This window comes from Amyelois transitella, chromosome 16 (assembly GCF_032362555.1).
Source record: "Amyelois transitella isolate CPQ chromosome 16, ilAmyTran1.1, whole genome shotgun sequence".
In the NCBI taxonomy this organism is placed as follows: Eukaryota; Metazoa; Arthropoda; class Insecta; order Lepidoptera; family Pyralidae; genus Amyelois; species Amyelois transitella.
This window is the reverse complement of record NC_083519.1, coordinates 1,643,016-1,659,377: the sequence shown is the minus strand read 5'-3', so window position 1 is coordinate 1,659,377 and position 16,362 is coordinate 1,643,016. Positions and strand designations below refer to the sequence as shown.

General features: G+C 35.1%; 1 protein-coding gene across 1 annotated transcript in view; it reads right to left on the bottom strand.

Annotated features, from left to right (window-relative positions):
- The window catches only part of LOC106143288 (ankyrin repeat domain-containing protein 29-like), a 36,990-nt gene extending 20,802 nt beyond the window's left edge, over positions 1 to 16,188 (bottom strand). Inside the window, exon 1 of the mRNA XM_013345335.2 lies at positions 16,180 to 16,188. Coding sequence (XP_013200789.2) covers positions 16,180 to 16,188 — 9 coding nt within the window. The remainder of the gene's footprint in view (positions 1 to 16,179) is intronic.
- Positions 16,189 to 16,362: the final 174 nt, after the last annotated feature.

Below are 16,362 nucleotides of genomic sequence, written 5' to 3'. Positions count from 1 at the left end.
GCATTATAGTAAATAATATATCATTATGATTTACGACCGCAAGTCGGGACGGTATATTGTGAACTTGTTGCCTTAATGTTACTTTGAAATTCGTGTATGAAACCTGCATAAGACCTTTAAAACTTTCACATTTTAGGATGAAATGGTATTTTAATGGTACGGGGTTCTGGATATTTCCCTTGTTTGCTTTTAAATATCTAACGTACGTACTTACTATTTTTTCCCGGAGGGATAAATTTAAATAAATTTTTAATTTTTATTTTTGTTTTTTTATTGCCGACTAAATTTTTATACTTGCCACGATTCCTGTTTCTTTTGTTTATTGTTCCATCTACATACATCAATATTTTTATGCAAACTCATCGTTACGGTGCTTAATCGGAATTTTTATCAGAACGTCCCATATTTCTGACACCATATTTTATTTCGCATTACATAATTCCCTTATCACACTGTTCCTCATCTTTACATACATACATACATACATAAAATCACGCCTCTTTCCCGGAGGGGTAGGCAGAGACTACCTCTTTCCACTTGCCACGATCTCTGCATACTTCTTTCGCTTCGTCCACATTCATAACTCTCTTCATACAAGCTCGGCGGTTTCGGGTACTTTTGACCTGACCCTTTACCAGGACGTCCTTAATTTGATCAAGATACGTTCGTCTAGGTCTTCCCACTCCGACCTTTCCCTCCACACTCTCCTTGTATATCTGCTTTCCTCATCTTTTCAATCAGCTATTCGTTCACCGGTTCGTTCTCATTTCTACCATACCATAATTTTTTTCTTATTTTTCTAATAGCTCTCAGATTTGCGCAGCTTCAACAGCGAAGTTCAAACAAATGAGCGCTATTTAGTTTTTAAACGAGCGAAGTTGGTCGTTCGTAAGTGTAGTTTTTCGCAAACTTGCTGTGCCTTCAACTAGTCTAGAAAGCTAATGTTCTGTACAATACAAACTATTAAAGCAAATAGGCAGGCATAAAAGTACATCTAACGAGTTGTATTATTGCTATCCTGACTCGAAATCCTAACCTAAATAGTTTGTAGAAAAGAGAGCAAAACAATTTACTATACTTGTCTCACACTGTTTTACTTTGATTAGCTTTCATGCACTTCTGGTAGTGAAAAAACCTAGTGTGCGCCGACAGCGTTTTTGAATTCATAATTTTTTGAGCAATTGGTAAAAAAGTAACTGGAAGAACATTGATTCCTATAATTTAAAAGTTGTTGGTCAAATTCAAGTAATGAATAGGCAATTGAAGATGAAAAAGCCTGAATTATAATTTCCTCTGAATAGGCTTCGACATCACAAAAGATCCTGCGGGATAAAGGGAATGAAAATACAAAAGTGTACCAGGGTCTCAGAACAATACAGGACACATTAACCTCAACAATGTTCTCATTAACCCCCTAGCCGCTTCTGGTGGCTCAAAAACATCGAGAGTACAAATAATGGCAATGATTGATTTTGTAAAAATATCTAATTAGACATAAAAAATGTAATGTAATTTAATTTTTCGGCTGAGGAATTGATTTCAATTAATTAAAAGCTACTTCAATGACTTCGCCGAAAATTGGAAATGTACACTTCTAATTTGTACATTAACAGAAGCCAAAATGTGATTTTTTAAATTTCTGTCTGTACACACACGAAAGTTTTTGCAATGATTTATTTAATTGCGGTTATCTCAGATGGGTTTTTCTTGGTCCAACATAAAGACTGTGTGTACAAAAATTTCTCCCTTAACTCCTACAAGAGGGTTTTGCTTATTTTATTGAAATCGTCAGTGGATAACAATTAGAAACACAGATTTATCTCTAATTCAATAGAAATTCACAAGAACGCAAAGATGACTGATTGACTGACTCAGATCTATCAATACACAGCCCAAACTACTGGACCGATCGAGCTAAAATTTGATAGTTGCTATGATTCAGGAAAGAAAGCATTTGTCGAAATTTCAGCGGAAACCTAAATAAACGGGATTATTAGATTCACGCGGGCGGATCCGCAGGCGTTCTGCAGTTTTATGAATTGACATTAAAAATAATGACACATTGCTAACCAAAACACGAAACAAATAAAAAGCAGATATATTTTCACGATTTGGTCGCACACTGATGACTTGGCTTACTCATAAGTTAAAAAGATAATAAGGCAAGGTTCACGTGCAGGTTTATCATGAAGCGTTTTTAACTTCGAAGGTCAGAAGCCGCCTCCAGCGACGATCTAAAGTAGTGGAGCTAAGCTGTCGTTAGCACAAAGCTTTGAGACTTCCTTTAGTCGGCTTTGAGTAAGATAACACTCGTGTTTTCGTACGGTCTACTTAAAGGCTTTTACTTTTTTGTTACTGTTTTTTTGTGAAAAAGAATGAGGTATTTTGGTGGATACAATGTTTTATGTAGTTTTATTAAGTGATTTTTAAAAGAAGTTTTTTAGTCAAGACTATACACTGTATATTACTTATAGCGTAAAAGTATAAATATAATATGCTATAGTTAGCTACTATAAGGTATATATGCTAAACGGGTCACCGTTGTAATTTATAGAATTGACAATTCACAAAAAAATTTGACATAAATTTCTAGTTTAGTTTTCTTTTTTTTGTTGACCCCAAAAATGACTAATTAATATGACATATATGTACGTGAGTTCAAAGAAGTCTAAAAGATTATATTACCAATAAATAAAGACTATTTAACCTGTAATTTATCAAAAAAGACTCAACCAAACCCTAATAATATAGTACCAATGTTATTAAGGTAACATAAATGCAAAGCTGATACAAACTTGCAATGAAAGCGTCAATCCTCTCAAGAATCTATTTTAAATGTTTCTATCTAGCTCAGTCCTTTGTAGCGTGAGTTGGACAGGTATATGAAAAATTGTGGGGTAGCAGGTTAGTAGCCTGAGGCTGTATTTGCATAACGCGTCTTTGAATTTTTACCTTTGAAGCGTTTCTATGTAATATGCAGGGAGAGTCTATATATGTTACGGGCTTTGGCTTACATGCATTGTATTTGAATAGGTGTGATTTGTTTTAAGTAAAAAGAGATATTGTTGAAAATGAAATGATCCTAAAAATATATTTTTTTTATAATTCTATTATAGGTTACCTAGTTATCATCATACTTAAATACAAATTCCATTGGAATGAAACCTTCAATACCGTTTGGTAACTGACAGCTTTCTTTTAATGTTTGGTTTTCATTGAATGTTATTTTAAACAATTGCTAACTTTTCATGAAGACCCTGTAGACAGGGTACAAAAATAAATTGGAAAGCAGACCCCGGGCCACGAAGCATAGGTAGTGGCGGAGGCTGCAATTTGGAACACAATCCGAGAGAAAGGAATGTTTCATAAAGGAGATATTGTTTGTCATTAATACATACATACATACATAAAATCACGCCTCTCTCCCGGAGGGGTAGGCAGAGACTACCTCTTTCCACTTGCCACGATCTCTACATACTTCCTTCGCTTCATCCACATTCTTATCTCTCTTCATGCAAGCTCGGCGGTTTCGGGTACTTTTGACCTGACCCTTAATTAGTTTGTTATTAATTGATACGAAAAAAAAATCCATACCAGTAGTAGGGGTTCATCCCTCAGAACTTAACACTTCATTTCATCAGTCGAGTAAAAAGCTAAAATATATCCATTTGGAAATTTAATCAAGCCAGGCGCGACAGATCGACCTCTTTCGCGTTATGAATTCCCCATTTCTTACGCTTTGGCCAGATGAGTTTGAAAATGATTTTACGCTGTTTTTCTTTGATGTTCACGCGAATGGCTCTTTAGACAGTCAAAAATGTATCATTAATTTTATAACTGCATTTTCTGGTTCTGGTAACATCGTCAGATATTTAAGGAAATTTAGTATAATTTATTTGGATTAATAAAAAATGTCAGTGAATAAACTAGAACTATGCACTTAAGAGAATTTTGTACTTAATACAGAAAGGTACCCAGAAGACGTAATTAAAGAAGAAGAACGTGACGTAAAATAAGACGTGGTAATTTACGTTTTACCATCATTAAAGAAAAATATAGAAATTGTTACAAGAAACAAAACCTGCTACCTAATCTGTATTAAATTTAAAAAAATAAAAAATCGGTGTTCTTTTTGTTCCAAAGGTTAATTTTATATCCTGTCTCTAATAGAAAAAACCAACCATTTACCCGATAACTACATGACAAATTGAATTGAAATCCCTGGACTTTAGGGAATTCCATTTCTTTTTTTATTTTCAACTTTATTACGTGCACCATAAAGTTTATACTGCCCTGCAGTTTGTCTGGTGGTTTAAAAATTTACGAGCCACACTGAGTTTTAATCAAGTACTCCCGTGGGAATAAAAATGGTTGACATTGGATAAATTTAAAATGTTAAGACGAAAAGTCCGTTTTGTGAAAGCAAAACTGGAAATGTTATTTTAGATATAGCTTTAGGCTTACAACCTACAAATACCTAAGTATCCGTCACAATTATTAAACAATTCTACTTGTTATATTTACATATATATATGGTTTTTTCGGCAATATGTTTTAAATACTATCTGGCATCAGCTATTTTATTATATTGAATGATGAAGCATATGACTATCATATACATATAACAAGTAGAACCCAGCACCTAAGTATAAAGTACATTCGAACACACGAAGTATTCATTAGAATGAAAATGTACATATATTTATTAATTCCTCTATTTCTTTCTTTCAAACTTCCAATTAAAATCTACCAATATTTGTTATATTCAGTCACGCGCGCCCGTCGTGTGCAATTCCCCGAAAATTGGGAAATTTAACGCGCCGGATGAAATTGCATACAGTAACACGTACTCCTTTGTGATGCAATGGAAACAAAATGGCCGTTTCGAAATATTCACACCAGTTATTTTTGCAGAAAATTACCGGTAGAACCAACCAAAAAAATAGGTGGTTCTTTTTTTAGATTTATAATCGTTTTTTTGGTTTGACAAGGTTTTTATACATAGTTACGACCATTTGACATGAAGATACATATGTTAAACGAGCACGCATACATGTGTTTACACCATTTTTAGGAAGGCTAGGCAGAGACATGGTCAGCAATTTCACCAAGTAAGTTCGTATAAAAAGAAAGTGTGAATGGGACTGTTGAAGAGGGAAGACCTGGACGAATGTACCTTGATCAAATCGGAGACGTTCTAGCAAAAGGCCAGGTAAGAGAAACCGACGAACTTGCAAGAAAGTTATGAATGTGCATGAAGCGAAAGAATGAAGCAAAATGTAGTCTCCGATTTCCACTCCGGGAAAGACGCTTCTAACGTTAACGGCAAAGTATATCTTTCTAACGTTTCCGTTGGCACTACCAACTAGTACACTTACATAACTAAGCAAATATGCAAGGCGATGAAAATGGAATGGCTGGATGGTACAGGCCTAATCAGACGAACGTACTTTGATCAAGATATTACCTCTCCATCTCTTCTCCATAGATGGCATAAAAAGCTACTAGAGCTCGCTTTCCCATGGATGTCGTTAAAGGCGACTAAGGCCTATAATTACATAATTGAATTTCAATCCAATAATTGCCTTATCATTGCCATACAGCTGAGCGTGGCTTTTTAGTCTTTTACGAGACTGTTGGCTCTGCATATCCCGTAAGGGATAAAGACGTGATTATATGTATGAATGTTCTGTACAAATATCAAGTCGAATTTTTAATGTAGATTAAGAAAAAGAAGTATTCAGTGATTGTTGCAAGTGAAAATGTATTGATCACTGTTCTAATTAAAATTGCTGTAACTTGGGAGGTAGGTTTTATATAACTGTAAACATTTATATATAGCCTTCTCTCGAGTTGTCCACACCTGCGTTTCACGCCCCAATACATTATCTTGATCGTAAATAATACAAAGGTGAACAATAAAACAACAGTAAACTTTATCAATGTGATCGGCGCCGGCGGTCCGATGCCGCGCTGGAAATTAAATTTCTTAAAATAGTCCTATATTTTTGCATCATACACTTTCTCAGCTTCCCTATTATAAGATTTGCTGGGATAGATTAAAAATGCGAAATTATAAACGTTTGTTTAAACGATATCTTCTTCTTCTTCAGCATATATTTTCCATGGGATTCGCGACAATCGACTTCTGATAACGGCCGAAAAAAAAAACATAAAAAAAAACATAAAATAAAAAAAAAATCTAATAAAAAATTAAATATTTATTAACGTGAAAAGTCTTTAAAAGATAAATGTCATATCGTTCCAATAAAGACGAAAAATAATATTCTAATACATTCTACCGAAACCATTATGTACACAATATTGGTACATTTATTTTTAACAGTGATCCCCTTTGATGGTCACGAAAGTTCTCAACTTTTATCTTCATACAAACATCGGTGGAGCTTTTGAAAGCCCTTTGATACCGTATGCGGGTGATTCGTATCGAATGTCCGTTTGTTTACGTTTTGTTTACAATATTTTTTGTTTCTTTAAGCCGAAAAAAGCGAAACGTTTTGATGTGGTTCACTGTGTTATTATAATTGTACAAGAGAGCGACTGCGGCTCATCCTGCGTTAAATAAAAAATACTTCCTTCTCTTGGGAATTTTGGAAAATCGTATCTTAGTGCACTTTTAGACTACATAAACTACATGTCAAATTACAAGTTCCTTAACCCAGTGGTTTGAGCGATGTCAGTCACTCAGTAAAGTTTACGTTTTTATAAAGACATACATAATCATGTTTATATGCTTTGCAGGGTAAACAGAGCAACAGTCTTGAAAAGACTGAAAGGTCACTCTCCGCTTCACACATATGGCTAAAAGATGAAATTGACACTAATTTACACTTACAATAAAACAATGTTGTTGTTTATATGAAAATCACAGTACATATTCTCTTGTCCAAACACATGAAATCGCTCGTAAACACATTCTCCACAATGATTGTGGTGTCATAACAGCCATCACTATAATGGACGTGGAATTAACTTGGATAGTTCGTGTCACAATCTGGTGTCCCGAATCTTGGGCCCATCGCTGACAAACATCGGGACAGATAACGCGCTTGTAACGGATAGATAATGAACTTATTTTACAGCCTTCATTTTTTTAATGGTTTTTTTTTAATTTGATCGCATTGTAGTGTTGTTGAAAACGGTAATAGTTATAGTACCTCACTTGTATTTTGTATGTAAAGAATAAAATTGATATTTGTATTCATTAATTCATTCATATAATCATGTCTATATCCCTTGCGGGGTAGACAGAGCCAGCAGTCTTGAAAGACTGATAGAACAAGTTCAGCTGTTAGGCTAAATGATAGAATTGAGATTCGAATAGTCATTGGATTCTTACCCCATCGCCTAAAAGAAGTATCCCAAGTTTGTAGGATTATAAACTTGGGATAGCCCTTAGTCGCCTTTTACAACATCCATGGGAAAGAGATAGGGTGGTCTTATTGTTTTTTATATTATGTTTTGTTTTTTTGTGTATAACTTATTTATATATTTCCTTATTTGATGTCATACGTGCTGTCTTATGCATTGTCTTCGAAGTATATTCATTTTGAGAAGTGCCTCATTTGTGAAACATAATTTTTGGTGAGTTCTCAATTTTCGAAGTGCACATTTTGCGTCAGATCCGTTCCGTATCATCGTCTGTAAATGGCCTGTCAATCCGCAATGTCATTTATACCACAACTCGTAACTGTCAAACTGTAAGGAAGTTTCTCACGCAATTTGGAGGCTCGGGGTGCGGCTTACAAATGAATATTAATAATTCATGCAATTACATAATCACTTTTCAAGACTGTTGGCTCTGTCTACCCCGCAAGGGATATAGACGTGACCATATGTATGTATGTATTAATTATTTATTTTAATTTTATTTTATGTATAACTTTTTATGTATTTAAAAATAATTAGGGGAGATAAGGTTTTATTTGTCAGAGACTTCTTTTTAATATGTTTCATTATTTTGAAAACTCAGTGGATTCTCCACAATTGAACGAAAAACGAGATTGAGAACTCCAAGTGAAACTTTAATGTTCATAGTGGAATAAGGAAATTTCACCTGTATTATTTATAATCAATCTATACTAATATTGTAAAGCTGAAGTGTTTGTTTGAACGCGTTAATCTCAGGAACTACCGGTTCGAATTGAAAAATTCTTTTTGTATTGAATAGATCATTTATCGAGGAAGGCTTAAGGCCATATAACATCAAGCTGTAACTATAAGGAGCGAAGAAATAATGGAAAATGTGGAAAAAATCATCCTTGAGGGCTTCAATGATGCCCAAAACAACTATTTCACGCGGACGAAGTCGCGGTCACAGCTAGTTTTATAATACATAGGCACATAAACCATTAAGAATTTACTAATTACTGCCAGTAGGGATCGTAATAGCAAATTATGGCTAAGTGTTATTAGAAGAAAAAGGCAAAACGTGGATTCTTTCCAAGTAATTTAAAGATTCCGGGGCTTCTAAGTACGGTACTTTCCCTAATTTGTGTGGGAAACAACATTAAGTGAGAGGGCGGTAAGCTTCTCTCTTTTTCTCTCATTATTGGGGGTCTCTCTTTTCTTTTTCTCTCATTATCATAATGAAATTAAACAAAATTAAACAAAATTCATTCATTGATTCATATAATGACGTCTATATCCCTTGCGAAGAAGACAGAGCCAGTCTTGAAAGACTAACAGACCACGTTCAGCTGTTAGGTTTATTGATAGAATTGAGATTCAAATAGCCAACACAAAAAAATAATATTCCGTTAATTTCTGTTCCCGTGAAATTTCGGGAAATCGTCTCTTAGTGATAACTTAGAACACATTAAAAATTCGTTTGTCGGTTATACGTCAGTAAATCAATGTCCACTTTTAAAATTATTTCTTTTATACAAATTTCGTCAAAATCAGTCCAGTAGTTCTGGTTTTAATATTTAGAAAAAAATATATGTTTTTTTTCTCTTTATAATATAGGTAGGTATGAATTGGTGAAAGGTCAGGTCAAGTGTACCTTTTATCGATAATTAAAAAAAATATCGAATAAGCATAATAAGTAAGCAGGGATCGTGGCAAGTGGAAAGATGTAGTCTAAATAATTCAGACATGTAAGTGTAACAGCATTTCTTGAATTAACGTCTGAATCTTCGTCTGGATCTAGATTCAGAAATCTAGATCTGAATTTAGCCAAGTGGAATACACGCTAGACTGCACTTACAATAGGATATTCACAAGTTAGTCATTAGTTTCGCATTCACAGTCAAAACTTGCTTCGCTTTAGAGAACGATACATTGTTAGGTCTTTATACGTTACAGGGTAGACAGAGCCAACAGTCTCCGAGAGATGGAAAATGAAAGCACAGCCATAATATTAAGTGGAAGTCAAGTTAATCAAATAAAAATAATACAGCTTTTCACAAGAATTTCAAATTGACAATTAATATTTTGCTACAAACAAATTTCGACTTTAAAATAATGATTTTGTCCGGCCTCGGTGGCGCAGTCGTAGTGCGCTTGGCTGTAATACCGGAGGTCCCAGGTTCGAATCCAGGCCAGGGCATAATGAGAAACTATATTTCTCTGATTGGCCTGTGTCTTGGATGTTTATATATAGGTATTTATTACAAAATATAGTATCACTGGGTTAGTATCTCGTAATACAATTCTTGAACTTACATCGAGGCTAACTCAATCTGTGTTATCCGTCCTGTATATATTTATTTATTATTATTATTTCAATGCTCATTTAAAAGGTAAAAAACGCTACGAATTTTTTTAAGAGCAGATAATTTATTTTACGATGTAACTCCGATAAAAAATATTCAGTATAAAATTTGCAATTTTGAATGAACAATAAAAAACAGCTTTTTTGATACCTCCACAAACGAATAAAAAGCAAAAAACAAAAACACAAAATGCTAAAACAATAAAAGGCATATTTACCTTAAAATCACTACCGCAGTAGTTATCAAATTATCCTTGCCCACAAAAATCACAATGTTACTTCAACACAGTAATCTTAATTTCTGAATAATATTCACAGAAATCTGAATAACATTCAGATTCCGTGTCCAAAACACATCGAAAACAATAAAAGCACTTTTAAAAGAAATTATTAATTCACTTTTCCGAACGATAAATTCGTAGCGCGCCTACGAGGCCTACGTGCGGTCTACGGCGTAGCGTCTACGACACTGCCAGCGTTCGCGACTCGCAAGCGGATGTAGGGATATCGTAGAACTGCAAAACGTCCAGGGTTCAGGAAAGTTGCTACCAAAATATATATTTACATTTAAATCCACACTAATAATAAAGAGGAAAGATTTGTATTTTTGTATGTTTGTGTGGAATAAACTCAAAAACTACTGGTCCGATTTTGATAAAATTTGGCACAGATATAGAATAGACCTTCAAAAGTGACATAGGCATAAATTTGTTTTGAAATAAATTAGTTTTCAGGTAGAAAAATATGTCCACCCGTGCGAAGCCGGGGCGGGCCGCTAGTGGATGTATAAAAAGCGACTAAGGGAACGTGTAATAAACCTGAGATTCTTCTCGTAGGCGATGGGCTAGCAGCCTGTCACTATTTGAATTTTTAATTACGAGTACATCATTAAGCCAAACAGGTGAACGTGAGCGGGACTGTTGGCTTTGTCTACCCCGTAAGGGAATCGCGAATGGCGTTGAGTGAGGCACGTGATATGTGATATATAAACACGATGACTATATTTTCTAATTTTTTTACCATTTTGTGTCATACTAAAATAAATATATATAAATATTAACAATATATAATAATAAATGTGCCGTGTGGTTCCCGGCACCAATACAAAAAAGAATAGGACCACTCCATCTCTTTCCCATGGACGTCGTAAAAGGCGACTAAGGGATAGGCTTACAAACTTGGCATTCTTTTAAGGCGATGGGCTAGCAACCTGTCACTAGTTGAATCTCAATTCTATCATTAAACCAAATAGCTGAACGTGGCCATTCAGTCTTTTCAAGACTGTTGGCTCTGTCTACCCCGCAAGGGATATAGACGTGGCCATATGTATGTATGTATAATAATAAAACAGTAAGAACTAATTAATAAGTATAATATTATAAGTCAATTAAATTATTTTCGTATAATATCATGAATTAATCTCGTATTGGACAGCGCGCCTCATCTGTTACCATCCATACCGCGTGCTCACCGTATACACGTATTTGAGCAAGCATTCAGCGGCGTGAAAGCGATTTCAATGTTTAGCTCCGAATTGTTTCAATACGAGCGTAATGAAGCGAGGTTTATAGTTAGTGGAGCGGGGAATTACCGAAATCTTATATAATTTCATTTAATACCTTATTTTATCAATATAAAGAGAATGGAACCACTCCATCACTTTTGTAGAATTCCAAGTTTTTAAGCCTTTCCCTTAGTCGCCTTTTACGACATCCATTGGAAAGAGATGGAGTGGTCCAGTGGAATGGTTAAAATAAAATATAACCCTCTTTTGCAGAGTAGCAAAATTTCTCAATTCCATTAGTACGTAATTCCTATTCTATTCCCGTTTCTCGAGATAGGATATCCAATTAGGACTTCTCACAGTTACTCTAATTACGCTGATTATAACTCTTATTAGCCTTAATTGCGGATGTAGGCTAATTATTGATTGCTGTTAAAGGACAAATAAATATTCCTCAAATAAATGAATGTAGGTATATGAAGAACATACATACATACATATAATCATGTCTATATCCCTTGCGGGGTAGACAGAGCCAACAGTCTTATAAAGACTCTGATAGGCCACGTTCAGCTATTTTGCTTTAAGATAGAATTGAGATTCAAATAGTGACAGGTTGCTAGCCCATCGCCTAAAATAAGAATCCCAAGTTAAAAAGCCTACCCCTTAGTCGCCTTTTACGACATCCATGGGAAAGAAATGGAGTGGGAAAGAAATGTATATGAAGAAATGTATTTTGATTACGGTCGCTAACGCACACGACAATTCACGCAATGTTTTTTGTCTTTTACTTCTCATTGAAATCTTATTGAAATTTTGTACACTTACTAAATATTAAATTATCGCCGTGTGTCCCGGCACCAATAAAAAAAAAGAACAGGATCACTCCATCTCGTTCCCATGGATGTCGTAGAAGGCGACTAGGGTTACAAACTTGGGATTCTTTTTTAGGCGATGGGCTAGCAACCTGTCACTATTTGAATCTCAATTCTATCGTTAAGCCAGACAGCTAAACGTGGCATATCAGTCTTGAAAAGACTGCTCTGTCTATCCCGTAAGGGATATAGAGGTGATTATAAGTATGTATGCATGTACTAAAAATTAACATTAAGACTACTTTCAGCTGTACTGCTTAATGATGGTCACTGGTTGCTAGCCCATCGTCTAAAAGAAGAAAATTTACAAGCTTTTGTCTTGATTGCCAAAATCAAGAGTGGCTTTGGCTACCCCGCAAGACAGAACCCTCAGGAAAAATGCAGTTCTACATAACATATAATCATGTCTACATCTCTTGCGGGGTAGACAGAGTCAACCAGTCTTCAAAAGACTGAAATGCCACGTTCACCTGTTGTTAGTTCTAGATTATTAGATTTATTAGTTGTAATTTCACTTTTGCAATAGCGGAGAATCCTCCCCCGGACCATTATAAATACGGGTCACCATTGCCGCGGGGAATGCTCAATTGAAATGGATTCGCTTTGTGTGGGCTAATTAAAGGATTTAATGGCCACTGTCAAAAACAGACTTATTTGGCTTGTAATTGTTATATCTTTGGACATATAAATATAATTGTAATGTATTGTACCCGTACCCGCCGAGCTTGCGTGAAGAGAGTTATGAATGTGGATGAAGCGAAGGAAGTATGCAGAGATCGTGGCAAGTGGAAAGAGGTAGTCTCTGCCTACCCCTCCGGGAAAGAGGCGTGATTTTATGTATGTATGTATGTAATGTATTGTTAAGCAACTAGTGTAGATAATGTAACGTGTAGGTACTGAAGTAATGGCAAACAATCTATCCGCTGTAGCATGACACGCGCGATATCCTACTAATATTATAAATGCGAAAGTTTGTGAGTGTGTCAGGATGTCAGTATGGATGTTTGTTACTCTTTCACGCAAAAACTACTGAACCGATTACGATGAAATACAGCTACTTTTAATCCCAGAGTTTCCGCGGGATTTCTAGGGTTTCCATGCGGACGAAGTCGCGGGCGGCCTCTAGTTGCATATAAAAACAAAACTAAGTACAATACAGATAATGGTTTTAAAAACTTACTTGACTCATTCCAAATTGGATTTTGTTAAGTCGATGAAATTAAAAACGGGAATATCTATTCTTATAAGTACGAAAGAGATGCAAGTTTATCATACTCGTATTTTATACCTAACGTGACATGGGCTGAGTAATGCCTGCAACTGAATAATTTTTTTAAACTCTCCTAACGCCATGTGGTCCTGGTAATTTTGAATTCCTATAGGATGAAGTTTCATTAAGACACTAAACAAAAGCTAGTTAAATAGATCATTATAAAAAAGAATAGCAAAATTATTAAATTCACGCAGACGAAGTCGAATATAAACAAGTTTTGATAGAAATTTGAACAACCGACCCCTTAAACTAATTTATATAAGATAAGTTGCTAAGTTACTAAGCACACATAATTTTGTCCCCAATATCTCACTAAGTTGTAAAGCCCCTAGTCAATTTTGAAACTTTGCGCTAACAAAGTGATGTAAGCAGACGACGAAAGTTTTAGACAATATAGGATATTGAATATTATACTTTGAAAGCTTCCTCACATAAATAATTTAGTGAAATCCCCTGTCCTTGTAAAGATAAAGTCGGGTGCACATATTATAACGAAGCGATAATTTTGAAAAAAAAATTAGCTTTGTTTTTTTTTTATTCTCAATTCAGCTGAATGTGGCCTGATTTTTGAGATAAAGTTGGTTCAGCCTATGTTGTATGTATTTGTTTTAAGTAAAATCACTAAAGTATCCAACATGGCAATGCTTGAGGCCGTCTGAGCGAAAAGATTTACAGGGACATCTCAACAAATTCATCGATCAGCGCCCGTAGCTATAGCAAGGCACGCGCGACGCCGTTTTTATCGCGTGAAAAACAACCTCTTTCCACTTGCCACGATCTCTGCATACTTCCTTTGCTTCATCCACATTGATTACTCTCTTCATGCAAGCTCGGCGGTTTCGGATACTCTTGACCTGACCCTTTACCAGGACGTCCTTAATTTGATCAAGATACGTTCGTGTGTAGTTTTTCGCGCGAGAAAAACGACGTAGCACGTGCCATTTTAGCGGGAGCAGCTGATCGCTGTTAGTGACATTAATTTCGCTTTTTGTTATTATTTTTATTTTAACCCACTCAGTTTCGTACATGTTGTGAAAATTTCCTTAACGAATAAAAATATATATTTGTTCAAGTACCATGACATGACGTGCTTGATGTTTTCAACTGAATACAGGACACGGGATATGACGAAGGTCTGACATTTCGTCATTTTTCCGTCCATCTGCCGCCTGTTTTCAATTTCATTTCCATGGCTCTCGTGAAACAAACCAACTTTTAATATAGCCCTTTTATACACGGCCGATCAGAACAAACGCTGTATACATACTATGTGTAACGATGGTTAAAAAATACTGGACAGCCAAAATTCAACTAAGAAATTAGTCAATTGAATATTGTTTTTTTTTTCATTTCTTATTTAGACTAAAACATAATCACTATAAATTACAGCTTTCTACATAGTTCTAATTAGAGGTATCTAATTAAGCCCGCGGATGGCCAGACAGAGAGACAAGCTTTATCAGTACATTGAGAACGAAACCCTCTAATACAGAATTATAAGGCCTCAAAGTCATAGAAATATCTTCGGCTTGAGATGGGTTGGGCTGGAGGGCACTTGTCAAGGCTTGTCCTTTGTCTTGTTACATTAGTAATTTCAGTCTTCACATTATTATAGTTATTCACAATAACTGATTTTAAACTTTCGCGTTGTATTATACTATTTATAAATACTACAGGTGTTAGTGTCGTGTGGTTCCCGGCACCAATACAAAAAAGAATAGGACCTCCCCATCTCTTCCCCATGGATGTCGTAAAAGGCAACTAAGGGATAGGCTTACAAACTTGGGATTCTTTTTTTTAGGCGATGGGCTAGCAACCTGTCACTATTTGAATCTCAATTCCATCATAAAGCCATGCAGCTGGACGTGGCCTTTCAGTGTTTTCAAGACTGTTGGCTCTGTCTACCCCACAAGAGATATAGACGTGACCATATGTATGTACAGGTGTTAAACGCGCATGTAACGTACCTTTATTTTATCTCGTATGTTTGGAATCATGTTACAATGAACCAATGAAAGTTACTCGGTGACCACACCGAGTAACTGAAAACCAGCTGCAACTGTAGTATTTATAAATTATTTTTCACGGTTATAGTTGCTCTTTTGGTTGCGGCAGTAGCTTTAAGTACTATGTATATTTTACTTTTGTTACTCGATTACTCGGACCATTAGTTTGTTTTTAAACTTATTACTTACCATTTTTTTTTTGTATGAAAGGTCCTACTGTAACGGTGATCATTTGGTTATTTGTCAACATAAAAATTTTTTTTACAATATTTTTTAGATATTTAATTAAGTAAATTGACGGAGACAAAATAAAAATATAACGACACGACGCAATGTGCCATAGAACACCCAAAATAAACAAAAATGATCCAGTTTTAATGGAACAGCGCAAATATTTTTGTAACCAAATTCTACGCCGGCCGATTCAATTTATATTAATGTGTGAGCAACGTGGGACACATTTGAAATATTTTATGTCATTTCTGAAAAAAATTATGTGTTATGACTACAGCAATAAAGTTATTCCTACATATTGTTTTTTTTTTGTTTGTATTGTCTTTCTACTTCTACCTATAAATGTAGAAGACCTTTTAATATCTGAACTAACAAAGCTCCTTACTGCTGCAGATACAGCTGTCTTTTCGAGATTGTGGAGTGTGTCTATTCCGTAAAGGATGAAGACGTGGTTATATGTATGTACTTGCTACCTTCTGCCAGATATAACAGAGTGAATTCAAAAGTAAAAAAGTAAGATACAAATATTGCTCTAGACATCATAAACTAACCGAGTCCATTATGGTTTAGTGTGGCTTAAAGAAGAGTAATTAAACTTAGAGAAGTAGAATTAAAAAGGTTTCTGTCTGGCAAAAAGTCACGCCAGCAGATGGCTAATGGTAAAGCTTTTGTAAAATCCATAATTTTCAACGTCCTCTTTTTTTGAAGTCGGTTAAATTCCTAATATCTTGTCC